This window comes from Strigops habroptila, chromosome 2 (genome assembly GCF_004027225.2).
Source record: "Strigops habroptila isolate Jane chromosome 2, bStrHab1.2.pri, whole genome shotgun sequence".
Classification (NCBI taxonomy): Eukaryota; Metazoa; Chordata; class Aves; order Psittaciformes; family Psittacidae; genus Strigops; species Strigops habroptila.
Genome location: NC_044278.2, coordinates 94,083,822 through 94,103,297, shown reverse-complemented (window position 1 = coordinate 94,103,297; position 19,476 = coordinate 94,083,822). Strand labels below are relative to the sequence as shown.

The window sequence follows — 19,476 nt, the reverse complement described above, 5'->3', positions numbered from 1 at the left end:
CTAGCTTTGTTAAGGTATTACTGTATGTCTAAAACATATAATTTCATCATTGTGGGTTTTTGTTTGTTAAATGGTGATAGTAATTTTTTCTTGGGTGTGAATGACAGAACAGTGGTTGAAAATACTGTATTTCAGGATAACAAATCTTTATATACCCTTCCCCAGGTAAAATAAAAACAACAGCCTTTTTGTTCGTACATTTCATTGGGCTAGCGTAGAATCAAAATGTTTTAATCTTTGCAGATGTCAGTGGGAATGGCTTCATCCACACCAATGATTTAACAGATGTGTTGAAGGCAGCCAGTCTCCCTCTCCCAGGATATAAAGCCAGAGAACTCATTCAGAATTTGACAACCACGAGGGATGGCAGGATCAGTTTTGATGAATTTATTTCAGTAAGTAAGATGCCACACAGGATACTCAAGATGGTCCCTAGGGCACATCAGAGGCACAAGCACAGGGTCTCATGGGCACCTAGCTTATCCAAGGAGTCCCCTCACTGGAAAAGATGAAAGCAAGAGGTAACCCAACTAGAAATCCTTCAATTAACTGGGACAAGTTACATGAATGCAGCTGTGTATTGAATATACTTAGTATCTTTCAGATTGGTTGATTCAGCTGGATAAAGTTTTACAGTTATGAGTTGCAAAAGGTTTATGTTCTGGCTAAATGGTTACAAAAACCTTCATCAGATTGAAACTGAAAACTTTATGGGGCATTTTTTTATTCTTTTTCTGGCCTGAACTGGGGCAAAAGCAAATGCTAAAATAGTGGAATTTCCCTTGGGATGGAGAAATAGATTTTTACTTCTCCTTTCTTCAAACCAAAACTGTTAAAGGCCCTTCTCCTGTACATTTTAACTCCATGGTTTCATATCATATACATTTCTGTTACTTAGCTGATCTTTGTTCACATAGAAGTTGTGTATGATCCCGTTCTGCCATGACAAATACACAGATTTTACACAAAAACCCACTGAATAATACACAAGCTGTGCTTCCCTATATATGAAGCAGAGAGGACGTGTCTCATGGCCCAAGAGCTCACTGGTTTAGCTTGGTTTAATTCTCTGAAATCTTAAAATTGTCTCTCGTGCTTGAAAGATTTTCCAAAACTTGAAGAGTGACGATGTTGCTAAGTCGTTCCGAAAGCAAATCAACAAGAAGGAGGGGATCTGTGCTATTGGTGGGACATCCGAGCAGTCCAGTGCCGGCACACAACACTCTTACTCAGGTAGGTACAGCTGTTCTACACTGGTAGCAACAAGAAACAAGTATGTTTTGGTGGTGATGCACATTATTCAGATAACCCTTGGCTATTGTGTTGTTACCTGTCTCCCCTTAATCCACTTTGAGTCTGATATGGCCATCACGACCCATTACCAATACCTCTGGCGGTTATCGTTTGAGCAGAGTTATAGAGAGGAAATAAAGGTCAGGTTGGGGGTGAGGGGAGCTCACCATCACAGATGCTTCCAAGGTCTCCACCCACCTGGGCAACAGAGGACACCTCTGAGTTACTGGAGGCCCTGTAAGTGCTGCTGGTACAGGGTAGCTACATTACAGCCCTGTTGGACTATAAGGAACATTTGCTCACTACCCTCTCAATACTCTTTGGGAGAATCCAATCCTGGCCAGTCTCTTCTAGATATTTAACATGTGGAGGGTGTAATGTACAATACAGAATTCACTATTTAAACTTATTTGAAGTTACCTGGGATTTTGATTTAGCAGAGTGATACAACAATGCATTCAAATTATGGTGCATGTACAAATTACACTTAGCAGAGCATAGCAACTGAAACATACAGTTGAATCATGTGAACTTCATTACCAATCTCTGTAATATACCTGTTCTCATGACACCAGGCAACCCCAGTTACTGGGAGGGAGTATGGAAGAAGTATTAACCAGCTCAAGCTCATTGCTGCTTTCAGTTCATTTGTCTGTCTCCTCAGAGCATTCTTCCCCTGTAGGAGTTTGTTGGTCAGTGTGACTGATTAACAAACTCCTCCAGTCACACTGGTGGGTGAGTCTTCTCCCCTAGAAGTTCTGCCTTTGTAAATAAAATGATGGTAGAGCTATTGCACAGCAAACTGATGGATTTGATGTTGTGTCCACAGAGGAAGAAAAGTATGCCTTTGTCAACTGGATTAATAAAGCCCTTGAGAAGGACCCTGACTGTAAGCATGTGGTCCCAATGAATCCAGAAACAGATGACCTCTTCCAGGCGGTTGGTGATGGCATAGTGCTTTGGTAAATAATACCTATCTTTCTCACAACTCGGAACCATGAGTCTGCAGAAACTCACGTGTCTGCTTAAATGAAAGCTGCTGACCTTACATGAAGCTCATGAATCTTTGCAGATTCAGGGCCTTAATAATGCTAGGGGGTTTTGCTTCTTTTATCTTCAAAAATATAAAGGTTCTTTCATGTTAAATCAGAATTTTTCCTTGCCTATGGGCCCTTGCAATAAGATGAATTCAGCGAAATTTGAGGAGTTACTTGGTTTTACTTTTGTCCAAGGACTTTTGAGGGTTCACACAAAGCAGCACAAGATAGTGAGTGCTTTCACAGAGATTTTCTGCACAATAAACTTCTCACGCAACTTCACCTTGTGGCATTCTTTGCCTCACACCTATAGTACAATCTGCATGTGACCCAGAAGAATTCCTTGCATGTATGCCTGTGTGTGTAGCTATGAAAACAGAGGCTATCCATATTTGTTCAGTAACACTCCAACTCTTTGCCTTCTCATACAGCATAGTGACAAAAGCTGTTACCTGTATTTTGCGTGCACATATCTAGTAGTGTATTTCTTGTCGTTTCTTCTTTTATTTCCAGTAAGATGATCAATTTCTCAGTGCCAGATACCATTGATGAGAGAACAATCAACAAAAAGAAACTCACACCCTTCACAATACAGGTACTAAAATACAACAGGATTCTTTGCTTTTCCCCTTAGGATGCTTCAATATAACCACTTAGTGCAAAGGGTGGAGATACCGTGGTCCTGCTCAACACAATCAAAGTTTTTTGTGGCAAAGTGAGATGCTCAGGTCCACATCCTAAAACCATATAGATTTATATTTCTGTTTCTTTCCAAACATATGAGCAATCTGACTAAAAAAACTGTGTTTGTATTTGCGCTTAACCCAATGTGTAATGTTTACGAGTTCACACAGCAGTATGTAGAGAGATATTTTTATACGAACAGCACCTACAGATCTGGATACAGAATTTAAATAGATATATGGAATAGACACGAACCTAACCCAGTTTAGCCCTGAGCTACTCTGATTTGATGGAACATTAGCCAGGCTCAAATAAGCTCAGAAGCCATTAAATTGGATTTTTATGCTGTATACCACATTTTTCAGTTCTAATCATTTTGGTCAGCAGCATAGCTTAGTAATGCAGCTCAGATCGATCCCTGTCACACATAGACATGATTTGATCAATATAGCTTCCACTTTAACTTAACCCTTTTAAAGCTGTCTGGTGGAGAAAAGGTAATTAATTGGAAATACTCCAATATTTCTATCTTATGAGAATTTACACTATGTCTCTCTCTGCATTTTGTATCTAATGAAATCTCTGTCATACCAGCGGTGATGAAATTCATGTGAAAAATTGCAGATCGGTGTGATAAATTATGTTTTCCAGGCTTCTTTGCCTGCTCTAATTGCCCTGTGTTTACCAAGTCACCTTTTTGAATAGTGCAGACCAGATTTTCTTGTACCCTTTTTTAGAAATGGGAAGTGGCAAAGGAACATAATGTTCCTGAAACATCACTTTCTTTCTGCCCCTCACTGTTAATGACAGAATCCCTCCTCTTCCACTGAACACTCCCAAACCAGGACTCCATGCTCCAAAATTCAAAAAGAAAATATCCAGACTTGATCAGTTCTGACCGTGGCTGAATGTCAAGGTTAAAATCCCAACAGGTTCATTCATACTGATTCCTATGACATATGCTTTTTACACACATTGCTAGCTAGCAACTTATTTCTATCTTCGGTCTTTTGCGTGGTGCTTAAAAAGAGACAACTCTGGAATATCTGGTTGATTGGGTTGTAGCTTCCTCGTATCTCCATGTGTGCAAGACTGAGAGGTGGATAGCTTGCCCCATGCTAAAACTAAGTCTGCACTTGAACATGTGCTTGTGCATTAGCTGTAAGGAGAGCCTGGCTTTGATAATCAGGACTGAGCCCAGACATCTCTGTGAATACAGATGTATGCTCTGAGCTCCAGTGCCTTGTGACATGGTGTCTTTCACCTTTGCCAAAGATGTCCCTTCCATCTTTGTGTTGGAACCCAGAACTTTCAGTACTTAAAAGGGGCTTATAAGAAGGATGGAGAAAACTTTTTAGCAGGGCCTGTTGTTATAGGACAAGGGTAACAGTTTTGAACTAAAAGAGGGTACATTTAGACTAGATAGAAGGAAGATAGAAGGGTGGTGAAACACTGGCACAGCTTGTCCAGAGAGGTGGTTGCTACCCCATCCCTGAGACATTCAGGGCCATGTTGGATGTGGTTCTGGGCAACCTGATCTAGCTGAAGATGTCCCTGTTCATTGCAGAGGGGTTGGACCAGGTGACCTTTGAAGGTCCCTTCCAACCCAAACCATTCTATGATTCTATGTTTCTATGATTCTGTGATTCTATGTACATAAATGCCTTCCCAGTGAAACTACTTGCATATTTCACTAGTTTTGGTTGTCCTCCCTTCCTGTATCCTCAGTTCTCCAGTTACTGCACCATTCAGAAGTTCTCTTCTTTCCCTAGGAAAATCTGAACCTGGCCCTGAACTCTGCTTCAGCCATTGGGTGCCATGTTGTTAACATTGGAGCTGAAGACTTAAAAGAAGGGAAACCTTACCTGGTGTTGGGTCTTTTATGGCAAGTCATTAAAATTGGACTCTTTGCTGACATAGAGATCAGCAGGAATGAAGGTATGTGTGGCTCTTCATTTCAGTGCTCTACTGTTACCACTGAATGGTCTTTAGGCTAAAGCTCTTTAAAAAAAAAAAAATCTTAATTTAATTTTTTCTTCAAGTGTTTTTTGCCTGTCTTCTTGTCTGCTCTAATTTCCCTTGCTCTTCACAAGTTCCAGCACTCCAAAGTCCAAAGCTATGTATAGGCCTGTATGTGCAGAGCAGATTTTATGCTCATTGGGTCAGGAATGATGGTCTACACCTAGGCATATTGGTGTTTTGGCACTAAATCTGGGATAAGGAAATGCTACATTGCTTTCAGAAAGCTTCGCTCTTTTCTTGCTCTCGATTTTCAAACATCTCCTCTTTCTTTATGAAATCAGAATTATAGGATCACAGACTAATTTAGACTAGAAGGAACCTCAGGAGGTCCACCCTGGAGGTCCTCTGGTTCAGCCATCCAACCAACCCACTTAAAGCAGTACCATCTCAAGGTTAGGTGAGGTTGCTCAGGGCCTTTTCCAGTGCTCTCTGGACAGCCTATTCCAGAGCCCAACCACTCTTGTGAATGTTTTTTTTCCTTACATCTAGTTGGGATTTCCTCTCCTGCACCTTGTGACTGCAACTTCTCATTCTTTTGCTGTGCATACTGGGAAAATGCAGTTTTGGCCCCTCTGTTGTTGGAGATAATACTTATTCACTTCTCAGACCTCTTTCCAGGCTAAACAAACCTAGTTTTCTCATCCTTTTCTCATATATCATGTACTGCAGCTGAACCATTTTGGTCTCCCTCCACTAAACTAGCTACAGTTTGTCAATGTCTCTCTTGTACTGGCAAGCCCCAAACTGGACACAGCACTCCAGTTGTGTCTCACCAATGCCAGATTTCTCTGTGATGTACTTATAGTGTGAGGCTGTGGTTATGTACATGCAATCCACATGGCACCTTACCTTGCTGCTTTGTTCCCTCCACCTCTGCATAGTCCACTCAACCAACAGTGACACTTCTTTCCTCCAGTTCCCTTTTGGTGTTACCTTCATTGCTTCACCCCGTGCACTTTTCTATCCTTTCCATAGCCACAGCCACCAGTTCCCATTCTTTTGTAGGTAGCCATACCCTGCTTAACAGCTATTTTTGTTTCTGGTATTTTCTTCTTCACTTCTCATCTCAGACTTAAGGATAGAGAAGCAAAGATAACTTTGATTCCTTTTCAGGTTCTGTCTTGCCCTGATAACCCTTTACTGCAACTGTTCCAGGTGAAATTCCCCTTTCTTGACTATGAGACACTGTATTTCCAATGAGCTCTCATACGCATATGGGATCAAGGCAGTAATTCATCCCAACCTGTATGAGAAATACCTGGCATGCACTAATATCATGTTTGGTTTTCCCCTGGCCATATTGCATGCTGGTTCAGAGTAGCTCAAAAGACATCTAATACACTCAAGTTGCTCTCATCCTCTGTTCGTATAAGCTTTTAGGTAATAGCAGTTATTTATATTAATTCCCTAGGGAATGTCTTTGAACATGGCACTATTAAACTGCGTTCCATTTTTTATTACTGTCATCTAGTTCTTTCTGTCTGATTTCCTGATCATCCTCTGTATTGACTATGCCACCTAGTGAATATCATCATCAAATTTTTAGCACATTGCTAGTGTATGTGCCAAGATAATTGATGCAAAAAAGATGAAAACATTAATCCAAAAATCAATCTATGACCCACCTCCACAAGAATCTTTCTTTCACCCTACTTCAGTGTTAATGTTTCTCTCTTCATAAAATCCACTGTCCACTTTCAAATGCTTTTATTATCCCCTTCTGGTTCAGTTTAACCCCATAGTACCCTAGATCAAATTACCTGTGGAACTCTAGATATAGTTTCCTTTCTGTAGCAAGTCCATATTTCTTTCAAGGAATCCTGCCGTTACAAGGGTTGATCCTTCCCTCCTGCCTCTTCCTCCTTTTCTGAACATAACTACTATGCTAATTTTTCTATATAAATGGGGTATCTTCTCCAATTGACAGATGAGTTAACCCTACTGGCCCATGAGCTCATGAAGTTATGTGCAAGTTCTTCAGAACACCTGTGTGGATCCAGTTTCAGTGTGAAGGTCACTGAGATTTCTTTCATCTAAGCTGCAGAAACTCTGTGTTCATTTTTTCATTCCCATCTTGCCCCTATGCTCAATATCACTGTATCCAGCTCTGGAGCCTTCAGCATACGAAAGATACGGATCTGTTCCAGTGAGTCCAGAAGAGTGCCAGAGAAAGGATCAGAAGGCTGAAGCACCTCTCTGTGAGGAAAGGCTGAGAGTTGGGGTTCTTCAGTAGAAGAGAAGGCTCCAGGGAGACTTCAGCAGCCTGAAGTACTTAAAGGGGACTTATGAGAAAGATGGGGATAAACATTTTAGCACAGCCTGTTGCGATAGGACAAGAGTAATGAGTTTAAAATAAAAGAGAGTAGATTTAGACTAAATAGAAGGAAGAAATATTTTACAAAGAGGGTAGTGAAACACTGGAACAGGGTGCAAAGAGAGGTGCTAGATGCGCCATCCCTGGAAGTATTCAAGGCCAGGCTGGACAAGGCTCTGAGCAACCTGATCTAGCTGAAGATGTCCCTGGCCATGGCAGGGGGGTTGGACTAGATGACCTTTAAAGGTCCCTTCCAATCCAAACTATTCTACACCTCTGTGATTGTCTTTTCATTAAGATCTGAGGCAAGTAAATTGGGTAGTTCTTAGACCACACTGAAACTGGTTTGCACTTCTATATGATCCACTACTAGATCCACAAATAACAGCCTTATGTCCATTTTATTGATAAAATCCTTTTTCTCTTTACGTCCTCTGTCATGCTAACTCAGCTTGAATTTTGGCAACACTTTGGTCCCTCACTTTTAGAAACAAGGGTAGCAAAACTTGTAAGAGAGAAAATAGTTATATGTTCTCCTCTATAAGTATTCTCAACATCATTATTTTTCTCTTTCTTTCCTGCTTAGCCTTGATTGCTCTTCTGAGAGAAGGAGAGAGCCTGGAGGATCTGATGAAGTTGTCTCCAGAGGAACTGCTGCTGAGATGGGCAAACTATCACCTGGAGAATGCAGGATGCAACAAAGTCAGCAACTTCAGCTCAGACATCAAGGTATGAGAAACACTGACTACCAACAGCAAACCAGCAGCTCCGCATCCAAATCCTTCTCCTTCAAACAGGGATTGTTCACCGAAACAATCCAAGCAGCTGAGACTGCTCTGCCAAATACATGGAGACAGGCACATAAAATCATTTTAGTGTGGTTTACCTTCTTGCTCAGTAGTATTCCTCCTCCTCCCGACCTCCAAGTCATCACTGCCAGCCCCAGCACACCACATGCCTAGGAAAGAAATGGCTGCTGGCTCTGGACATGGCATATGGACTCTACCACTGTATTGTCAGTTCCTTGCCTCTATTGCTCTCTTTCCTAAAAGTCCTTAAATGCCTCTTGACCTGGCTTTAGTTTGGAAAAGTTAGACCTTACCCAGACATGTAACTAGGCGTAGGAGAAGAGGATGGGGATCTTCCAATTCCTCCACTTGATCTTTCCTTCAGTACAGCACCTGGGTTATGTGCTCCTGCATCCCAACCTTTGCTATATCCCTGCACGCACTTACCTCCAAGTTTTAATTCAGTGGGATTATTCAAAATAATATAGCTAGGTGGAGAGGCACTTGCAAGGATGGGTCTCTAGTCCATGAAGCATATTTCATGTATTTGGGACTTCATGGGCTTGTGAGTGCAGATTTCAGTAGGGGAAGGTTCTCTGTAGGACCTTTATTCTTCCTGGACAAATGTATCTGAACCTCAGTGGTGCATTCTGGTGAGTTTCAGATGCTAATGCTACAGTGTGAGGCCTGGCCAGCATCCTAGAGCTGTAGTGGATGTATCAGTGAGTGTGTCTGAGCTGGCTTCCAGGAAAACCAGGGGATGGCCAGCACACCAATCTCACCAGCCATGACCCATCCTGCCTGCTCCCACCATAGCATGGGAAAAACCCAGCTCCAGAGATGCCTGGCTGTAGGGTTCACCAGGAACTGAAGCATGGGAAGTCATTTACCATGACTTACTTGACATACAGGAAAAAACACCAGGGGAGACAACGGGAGAGTCTGAGAGTCACATTTGACAATATAATTTTTATTAGAGTTTTGGTTCACTGGATGGAGGTGACTGGAGAATATCCATGGAAAGAGAAGGGAATGGAGTCTTTCCTATCTTTCTGTATGCTGGCTGAGAGCTCTATAATGCAACTGATTAAATCCTATCTGCAACTGAAAGATAAATAGCACTTACCATATTTACAGTTGGAAAATAAGGTGCACATTTACCTCTCAGAGGCCAAGACTTCAGCTTTTACAGCCATTCTCTAATTAAGTGTGTCTCCCCACCTCACTTCAGTTATAAATAACTGCTTTCTAGATACGGTGGGTAGTAATGCAGATGTATAAGATTTAAAATAATTCAGGTAATCTGCTTTATATTTTGAAGCGTATTAGTTGAGTTAGTTATCAAGTCCCTGGACACTAACATGTAGCTTTTTTTTCAGTTCTTTGAGTTATTTGAGATTAATATTTTCCACACATAGAAGTAACATTACGTTTCACAAAAGATTAGACACAACATGCTAAATCCTTGTCTTTTTCCTGCACTTTTGCCTGAAAAATGCTGATACTGTTGTCGGTTTTAACTTTTGTCCTTGAAAACTATGCTTTCTCTTCCATAACTGTTCCAGCATTGCTTTGAAATCCGCTTTAAACATCTGCTTTCTCCTTCTGCATTTTCTTTTATCAAATGCTCAGCAGCCTGACTTCTACAGCATTATAAAGGTATGCATTTTCTTATCTCTAATTTAATGTTCAGATTAAGCCAATTCTAATACCTCTTTGTTGTTGCTGTCCTTTTTGTAAGTGCAACACACAGCATTTTGTCTCAGGCACTGAGTGTTCTGCAGCATATATATATTGGCTTGGGGAAGAAATAGATCTGGCAAATACAGCATAAAGTAGGAATTGCTAAGTGCTTCCAGTTTAATTAATTTAATTACGTAGCCCAAAGATTGATGTAATAAAAACGAAGCATGCAGGCACATTGTTCAGGGGAGCACTGGCATGCAGAACCTGAGCTTTAGATGTAATTTTTTCTCCCTTTAATTTCTCTGTCTGTCACAGGACTCAAGAGCTTATTACCATCTGCTGAACCAGGTTGCCCCCAAGGGAGATGAAGAAGGCATTCCGGCTATTACTATTGACATGTCAGGATTAAGGGTAAAATGAGATAAGTTTAGAGTAAATGCCGATATTTTCTGTCTGTTACTTGCATTGCCAGCCAACACAGAGTTGCACTGGGATGCCAGAACAAGCAAACTCTTTTGAGCATTGCAAAACGATCTTGTATTTCTGAAATCAAAGCTTTCAAAGAATTAAACGATGTGTTTTGCCTTTTGTTAGATATTATTGCTGAAACTTCAGCAACCATTGAATGACACTGATAAACTACTAACATGTAACAAGTATATTTAAATATATTTCTTTGGGAATTTCATCAAAACATCTGCTTTTATACGGAATATAACCATAACAGCATTAGGGTGAGATGGCTGGATTGTAGGTAAAGCCCGTTTGAAAACATAGACCTGACGTTTGTAAAAGTGGGAAAGGAAATAGTTATAAATCTGACAAGGACCTGGTTTAACAGCCTCGCACCTAGCTCCACACGTGGAAACCCTGAGTGGGTCTCATGTGCAGTGCCAGGCAGCGGGGTGAGGCTGATGGCCCTGTTTTCTCTCGGAGCAGGAGAAGGATGATGTCCAGCGAGCAGAGTGCATGCTGCAGCAGGCGGAGCGGCTGGGCTGCCGGCAGTTCGTCACAGCCACTGACGTTGTACGGGGGAACCCAAAGCTAAACTTGGCCTTCATCGCCAACTTGTTCAACAAATACCCTGCCCTGCATAAGCCAGAGAACCAGGACATCAACTGGAGCGCTATTGAAGGTGAGGAGAGTGCAAATAAAGGATGTTTCTGGCCACCCATGCCACAGAATTCCCAGCTCTGAGCTGATGATATGTTAACCTAACCCCACATCCTTCAGATATTTTCACTGCACCATTAACACAGGCAGCCTTGACAAAGGGAGGCTGCTCTTCACCTGCATGTAGCTTCTCATGTTTCTGGGGTCTGTTCTGTGGATAGTGCATGTTAAAAGACAAAATGTTTGTGGGATGTCTGAACCAGTACCGACTACTGAATGTGCTGGTTAGTTGAAATTAGAGTTGATTTAAGGGAATGAATCATTCCCTTAATTGCGAGTATAATTTAAAAACCAGATCTTGCATAAACCTGCTGCCTGCTTGTTCTGAGTTGAGGTCAGGACCACTGCTGTATGGATCATTTGCTGAGCTTCAGGCCCTTCTTTCTCAGCTTCATAGTGAAACTGTAAATGCTAGGGCACAGGCTGCTCTTGAATTCTTGAAGGCATTTCAAGGCCAATCTGCCTAAATGCTATAATATATAGGGCATGAAGAAATATTACATGCTGCACCATGCTCTCTTATTTCACATGTCAACCAGTATCTCCTTCTGTTTATGGTTCAGTGCACTGTAAATTCTGAGTTACGGTTTCATCACAGGACACTTATTTTACTGGAGCGTTGTGTTTTGCAGGCCTGTTGATTGATGTATCTGTTATTTTAGGTGAGACAAGGGAAGAGAGGACGTTCAGGAACTGGATGAACTCTCTGGGTGTTAATCCACGTGTAAATCATTTATATAGGTAAGAAGAGGTATTGCACTTTCTTCAGATGATAAATACAGCCACCAAATTGCTTAAAAAACATAAAAACTTTTGGATCCTATAAGAATATATGTTGCTTGGTTTTCTGTTGGGTTTTTTGGGTTTTTTTTTAATAGAAAACAAAGTTTACCCCCACTAGTAGTTTAGTTGGGTTCCTTTCCTCTGATCTTTGGACAACAATATGTCTTTTTTATTGTTTTCAGTGACCTGTCAGATGCCTTGGTCATCTTCCAGCTCTATGAAAAGATCAAAGTGCCAGTAGACTGGAACAGAGTGAATAAACCACCATATCCTAAACTGGGTGGCAACATGAAGAAGGTAAAAAAAGCTGGAACAGCTCCAGTAGTGATGCCCTATCCTCAAAGGATGTCTATATCATTTCAAACAGCAATGTGGGCACTTGTGTTGCTCTCAAGTCCCAAGTACAGCACATTAAATGATTTTTTGTCTAGTCAGTGAATAATTTTTCATCCTGAAAAAGAAACATACATTTGACTCACTGGCTCTTTTGACAGGTGAATAATATTTGTAAAGAAAAAAAGACTCAACACCTTTGGTGTCAATATTTAAGAACTGTATTTGCAGGCCACTTTTGCTTCTTAGTCACCGATTATAATGCATTTTCACCATGAGTCATATGGCACCAGCTTAATTGAAGCTGTCTGGATCACTGCCCTCCACATCCAATGAAGACAGTGATGATAAGCACTCTTGACCAGATGCCTCAAGAACTGATCACAGAGTTGTTGCTAAATACAAAGCTTTCTCCCAGCTATCTGGATGAGTAATTCCATCCAGTTAGGCCAGAGTGATTAACTGACCACAGTATTGACTGGGACATTAATCCTTTGTCTCGGTGCAATGCTGTGATGTTGGACGTACCCATGACCCATAGATTCGTATTATCCAGGGAAATCTGGTTTTCAGGCTCTGATGATGAAGTATAACATTTCCTTCTATGTTAACTGTTTTTACCATGGTATTTTTGGGATGTAACTGGCTGCTGTTAGTCAAACAGCTGTATTATCACAGAGCCCCAGAGCTCCTTTTTGCCCAGGAGGATCAGGACTAAGGGATCCAAAGAATTTAAAGTAACAGTGCCTTGTCTTCTTTTTGTCTATATTTTTGAACTGCACTAATTGACCCTGTCATTAACAGCTTGAAAATTGCAACTATGCAGTGGAACTGGGAAAGAATCAAGCCAAATTTTCCCTTGTTGGCATCGCTGGGCAAGATCTGAATGAAGGAAACCGTACACTCACACTGGCCTTAATCTGGCAGTTGATGAGAAGGTATGGCAGCCAGACACAAACTCCAAACCATATACTCAGTTTGCACTGTGATAGTTTCCTACTGCTATCACTGAGAATGCTCGACAGGCTTTCTTACTCCTCTGTTTGCACTTACATGCAAAGACAGAGTAACCTTTTGCTCGCTCCTAGTTTGGGGTGCAATCAGGAAGCACATCATCTTGCGGGCAAGGCCATTACAGGCAGCTCATGTAGAATGTTATTATTGTCACTGTCTGTATAGCATGAATAAATATTCACTGCATGGAAGAGAAAAAAATAAGTTGAAGGTCTCTATCAGAGAATGGGAAGAATGTACTGGAAACAAGGAATTGATGCAGAAGGTTTGTAATCTGCTACCTGAAGCGGATGCAGTGAAGTAGCTCTCCCCACTTTAATGTAATTCTCTGTGTATGTGTGTGTTTGTGTGCATGTGTAAGAGCTCCATAATTGGGTGTAAAGAGACCCAGTGTTTAGGAACTGAACACAGACTAAATTCAGTCTATAAAGCAAGGTAAAGGTTTATCAGGCAGTTAATTAATCTAGGGATGTGATTACTTGCCATCAATTTTGGATGTCTTTCCAAGGTGTATGCTGACATATAAGCAAAATATTCCAGGCTTGTGTTTATGCAGAAGGTCAGCCTCAGATGAGCATAATGATTCCCTTCTGGCCTTAAAGCCAGTGATTATTTTTTTAAACACTACGAGAATGAGTCATTTACACCAAGATCAACTAAAAGGGACCTTTTACAATTTTGAGAATTAAAAACTTTTGACACTCCTAAAACAGTGATAAGGGAGTTGGGGAGGAATTAGACCCATTAGATTAATTATCATGTTGCAATATAATTCATATACACTGTGAAGGTGTGGGAAGCAGGGCAATATCAGGTCTAAGAGGACTGTTGGGGTGATGTCGGTCAAGCTGCACATGTATAGGATGGTTCTGAGGTTATAGTAAAACATTTTTGTGCTTTGAGCAAATGCAGATATCCTGGCTTCCCTCTTAAGGTACACCCTGAATATCCTTGAAGACATTGGTGGTGGAGAGAAGGTCAATGATGAAATCATTGTCAGCTGGGTCAATGAAACACTGACTGCAGCTGGGAAGGATTCGACCATCTCCAGTTTCAAGGTATAGTTTTTTGTTAGAAGTCTCTGCTTAGGAATCTCATATTCAGTGTGTTTTATATTACATATGTTGCCTGTATATAGATGTATATATGCATATACATGCACACACTACTTTTTTTTATATAATTAACTACATAGTTTAATTATTTTTCATTCACTTTTAAAGGCATGTTCAGATATACGGATTTTATTCAAGGGGCTTTATTATGAAAAGTTAACAGAAACTTGGTATGAACATGACAGGAGACACCTTGAATGCCAGTTTGACATTGGAAATCAGAGTGTGGGGCAGGAATGATGAATGGAACTAAGCAAGAGTTGCTGTGCTGTCAATTATTAAACAACAGCAATTACAAATGACAGTATTTAAAAGAACAATCGCAATACATTTATAATCTGGTAGTACCATTCAGGGGTACCTCACCCTATCTTGCAAGGTACCATATAAACAAAAGGACAGACCAATTCCAGAGAGCTTTTAATTTTGCTAACACATCTGCAACACTTTCCAAGGTGAGGAACACTCAGTGGATGTAAATCAGCAGTTTGCACGAGGCAAGGACAGATCCATCAGACTTCACATAATGAGCTTCGGAGACACACAGCTGGTCCCCCTTGCACCTCCCATCAGTAGACATGTATCAGTATCATCTCCCCACAGAAAGCAAGTTCATTAGCCCAGCACTGCATCTTTTGCTTTAATGACATTGCATTCTATGACAAGGTGACCTGCCTGGTTGAGGGGGGAAAGGCTGTGGATGTTGTCTACCTAGATGTTAGTAAAGCCTTTGACACCATTTCCCACAGCATTCTCCTGTAGGAACTGGCTGCTCATGGCTTGAATGGCTGCACTAATTGTTGGGTAAAAAACTGGCTGGATGGCTGAGTCCAAAGACTGGTGGTGAATGGAGTTAAACCCAGTCGGTGACCAGTCACAAGTGGTGTTCCCCAGGGCTCAGTGTTGGGGCCAGTTCTGTTTAGTATCTTTAGGATCTGGAGGAGGGGATTGAGTGCACCTTCAGTAAGTCCGCAGTGACACCAAGTTAGGCGGGAGTATTGATCTGCTGGAGGGTACGAAGGCTCTGCAGAGGGATCTGGACAGGCTGGGTTGATGGGCCGAGGACAACTGTGTGAGGTTCAACAAGGCAAAGTGCTGGGTCCTGCATTTGGGCCACAACAGCCCCAGGCAATGCTACAGGCTTGGGGAAGAGTGGCTGGAAAGATGCCTGGCAGAAAACAACCTGGGGGTGCTGGTGGCTGAACATGAGCCAGCTCGTGCCCAGGTGACCAAGAAGACTAACAGCATCCTGGCCTGTATTAAATATAGTGTGGCCAGCAGGGCCAGGGCAGTGATTGCCCCCCTCACCCGGCCACTGGTGAGGCCGCACCTTGAAGACTATGTTCACCTCTGGGCTTCTCACTGCAAAAGAGACATTGAGGTGCTGGAGTGGGTCCAGAGAAGGGCAGCGAAGCTGGTGAAGGTTCTGGAGCACAAGTCTGATGAGGAAGGGCTGGGGGAACTGGGGTTGTTCAGCCTGGAGAAAAGGAGGCTCAGAGGGGACCTTATCGCTCTCTACAACTAGCGATGTAGAAAGGAGGTTGTAGCAAGATTGGTGTTGGTCTCTTGTCCCGGGTAACAAGTGATAGAAGAAGAAATGGCCTCAAGTTGCACCAGGGGAGGTTTGGATTGGATGTTAGGAAAAATTTCTTTACTGAAAGGGCTGTCAAGCATTGGAACAGGCTGCCCGGGGAAGTGGTGGAATCACCGTGTAGATGTGGCACTTAGGGACATGGTTTAGTGGTGGACTTGGTCGTGTTAGGTTAAACAGACTTGGTCTTAAAGGTCTTTTCCAACCTAAATGATTCTATGATTCTATGATGTCTTATCCATTGGGGGGGGGGGGGGGATTAAATCCTTTAAAGGGTTCTTAGTCTGGTTTAGACGAAAAATGATGCTAAACAGCCCTTTGTGAATGATCTAAATGGTATTTGACTGAGCTGTCCATTGTTCTTGAGCTTAGACTCAGGCTTTATGGGAGATATGTCATCCTGTTGCATCTAATTGTATTTTTCATCTATGCAGGATAGCAAGATCAGCACCAGCATGCCGGTCCTGGATCTCATTGATGCCATTCAACCAGGATCAATCAAATACGACCTCTTGAAAACAGAGGACCTGAATGATGAGGAGAAACTAAATAATGCTAAGTACGTTTCTGCCAAGTGACACTTAACACAAGTTACCTGCTCTGTCTTTGAAAACTGCTCTGCTATCATTCTCATTTGGCACAACCTCAACTAATACCTCCAGAGTTAGAAGCATGAAGGCTAGGAGTTAGACAGTAAAAAAGACTATCAATGGAAATGAAGTGTGTAATGTTATATATAATTCCTGCTTCATAATTTCCTTGAAGGGATCAAAGTCACTTGGCTTCACAAACTCCTATTTTCTCTTATTAAATTTAAAACTCTTTCAGAGATCAGGGAACAATGCCAACAATAGTGAGCCATGGAAACCAGTGATTAGAGGTCAGGATACCTCTTTAGTCACATACAGGTGGAACAAGGGCATATTTAACAGAGAAGAGGGAGGACAGGATTCATGTCTGAAAAACTGGGTTTTTGGATATGGATATTGATTTTTTTCTCCTGAGTGCAAACCCAGCAGAGAGCCAATCCTGGGGACTTCTCCCTTTCCTTTCAGAGTTATATGGATCACCTCCCAGGCTGATCATCAGTTTAGCTTCTCCTTTACTATGTGGCAACTATAGTCAGAGTTGCCATCATTTTTATAAAGACCACTGTTCTTTTTCCTTTCCATTTCCTACTATCTGTTCTCTTTCTTTCCTTGCAATCCCACATGTGCTTCTATCCATATTTAATTTCTTCATCCCTCTGCTGATGTTTTCCTGTTCCCTTCCCTCTTGTTATCCCAACCCCCTTTCTCTGCATTTTGGTGAGAATTTCACAATTTCCCAGTGGGAAGAACCTGGATTTTCTAGTTTTTCTCGTTAAAAAAATAGAACAGCCAGTAGCAACGCAACAGTGCACTTTGAACAGGGAGATGGGAAGGTCAGCTTGCAAATTCTGGGCGTGACTCAGGCAGAAGAGAAGTCCCTGAATGTTGATTTCCAACAGCACCAGTCTCCACCAACATCAGTCTTCTGCTTTCCATCCTTATTTGTGTGCAAAGACCGAGTCACAGAGATTGAGCAGGAGCAAGGCCAGAATGGCTGCTTGTGAGGATAATCTTTCAAGGGATGGGACACTATAAGTTTCATACAAGAATTTGACCTGCAGTCTCCCATGCTGCAGATAATCAGTGTTCTAACAATCTGGGAATACATTCTACCTTTTACTAGAAATGCAGTTCTCTGCGAAGCTCATACATTCCTATAGAAAAGTTTACTTTTGATGAATCAATAAGTAAGTTCCTAACTCTGGTATTGATCATATAAAAAACTTCTTAACAGAAGGAAAATTAATGCTACTGGACTAATTTGTTTGCTTGTTTGTTTGACCTCTGCAATGCAGGTATGCTATCTCTATGGCAAGAAAAATTGGAGCAAGAGTCTATGCCCTTCCAGAAGACCTGGTTGAAGTAAAACCCAAAATGGTCATGACAGTGTTTGCTTGCCTTATGGGAAAAGGCATGAAGAAAGTTTAAAGCGTAAAATATTTGTACTGATGCCTGGTATTCACCCTTTTGATTCCCTCAAACTGGATGCTCTTCTCCGTATCAAGGAATATGCAGAGTGCTCGTGCTTTAAAGGCATGAATGTTAACACAGTTCCAGATCATACTAAAGTTGTGTATCCACATGTATCCAGGAAATATTTTCTTTTGAACAGTAATATGTGGTTGACTTTTTTTTTTTTCTCCTTATTTTCCATTTTGCTAGCTATAACTACTTCATATTTCTGAATAAGTTTTCATACTTTTATTAATGGATACCAGGGTATTCTGTCAGAGTTCACCTGGAGATCTTCATCTTGGGAGATAAAGACAGCTTTTAGGATTATGAAATGTTATATACTGCTTCTGCCTGAAAATGTCTTCATGCTTTTGGTAGCATTTCTGCCAAATGCTTCTTCCATACTTCCCTTCAGTTTGCACCTGGGATAACAAAAGGGTATCCCTAAGCCAATTCAAGTACTAGTGACTGTATTTTTTGAATGGTAGGATCCTCCTAGGAAATTCTTGCGGAAAGAGAGAAGTGTCTGGGGTCTGCAATGTGTTGCTGGTATGTGAACAGAGCAGTACTTTTCCCTGCAAGTTCCACCTCTGCTGTCAGAGGCGTTACTCTATGTCATAATACACTTATAAGCAGATTGCAAAGCATGATAGAAATGAAAGCCATGTTAAAGAAACTAAGGGGATACACTCAGTTGGTAGCAATATGATAAGAAGCGAACCAAAGGAACACAGAGTGACATACTTGTGTAGCTAATACAAATTAAACTCTGGTAACTTCACAGACTTGTACTCCAAGGGCTGTGGCCTGGATTCAGGAGAGCCACTTAAAACTGTGCTTGCATATAAAACATATGTTAAAATGCTTCCCTGAACCTAGGCTGGGATCCTCAAGAGAGCTAAATCAGCATTGCTTTGCAGCTAACAAGGCACTGTCAATTTGCCTCAGTCGAGGACCTAGCCCTGTCTATGGATAGTCAGTGGGCTATATTTGCACTGAATCTCTTTCTTGGCATGATTCATTTACTGTTCTTGCCTTTATGTGGATTTTACTGTGGTGAAATGCAGAAGGAGGGAATTTTGCCTTAATGCAATCCCGTTGATGCAATCTCAGTTCCCTCCCTCCTTCCCTCCCCTCCAGCCTTTCCAGAATTGCCTTAATAAAGAACCAATATTCAATGACGTGAGAAGTCTCTCCAAATAAAATGTTCTATAAAGCCAAATGTCTAGTCTTTGCTTTTAGTAATGCATGTGCTAATGGGGAAGAGTGTATCATAGAGCTGAAATAGGGACAGATTTAAAAAAACCCAAACAGTTGTGGGCTCACTAAGGACGTGTCCTCCACATTGTTACACTGCAGATGGCAGAAAGCAGGAAGAATTATTTCCAAGGTAATTTCTGAACATGCCACTTTGTGATGCTGCCAAAGATGGGACTCTGTGCTGGCTGGACCTGCAGCCTGACCCAGTATGACTTTCCCCACTCAGTGCAATACCCATCATTGGCTTCCTTCGCTCATATACCCACAAACTTTGGCTCTTTTAGCATTCTGCAGTGCAAACATAGTACTTTGTTTCTGTACTGATGTTCAGATCCTGC

At 41.6% G+C, this 19,476-nt stretch overlaps 1 protein-coding gene across 1 annotated transcript in view; it reads left to right on the top strand.

The window, feature by feature from the left end:
* Positions 1–19,100, top strand: part of LCP1 (lymphocyte cytosolic protein 1) — a 29,529-nt gene extending 10,429 nt beyond the window's left edge. The window contains exons 3-16 of the mRNA XM_030476938.1: positions 244–395; positions 1,104–1,233; positions 2,123–2,255; positions 2,844–2,925; positions 4,787–4,952; positions 7,937–8,079; positions 10,140–10,235; positions 10,764–10,959; positions 11,660–11,738; positions 11,963–12,077; positions 12,918–13,051; positions 14,062–14,185; positions 16,268–16,392; positions 17,719–19,100. Coding sequence (XP_030332798.1) covers positions 244–395; positions 1,104–1,233; positions 2,123–2,255; positions 2,844–2,925; positions 4,787–4,952; positions 7,937–8,079; positions 10,140–10,235; positions 10,764–10,959; positions 11,660–11,738; positions 11,963–12,077; positions 12,918–13,051; positions 14,062–14,185; positions 16,268–16,392; positions 17,719–17,851 — 1,808 coding nt within the window. The 3' untranslated portion in view covers positions 17,852–19,100. The remainder of the gene's footprint in view (positions 1–243; positions 396–1,103; positions 1,234–2,122; positions 2,256–2,843; positions 2,926–4,786; positions 4,953–7,936; positions 8,080–10,139; positions 10,236–10,763; positions 10,960–11,659; positions 11,739–11,962; positions 12,078–12,917; positions 13,052–14,061; positions 14,186–16,267; positions 16,393–17,718) is intronic.
* Positions 19,101–19,476: the final 376 nt, after the last annotated feature.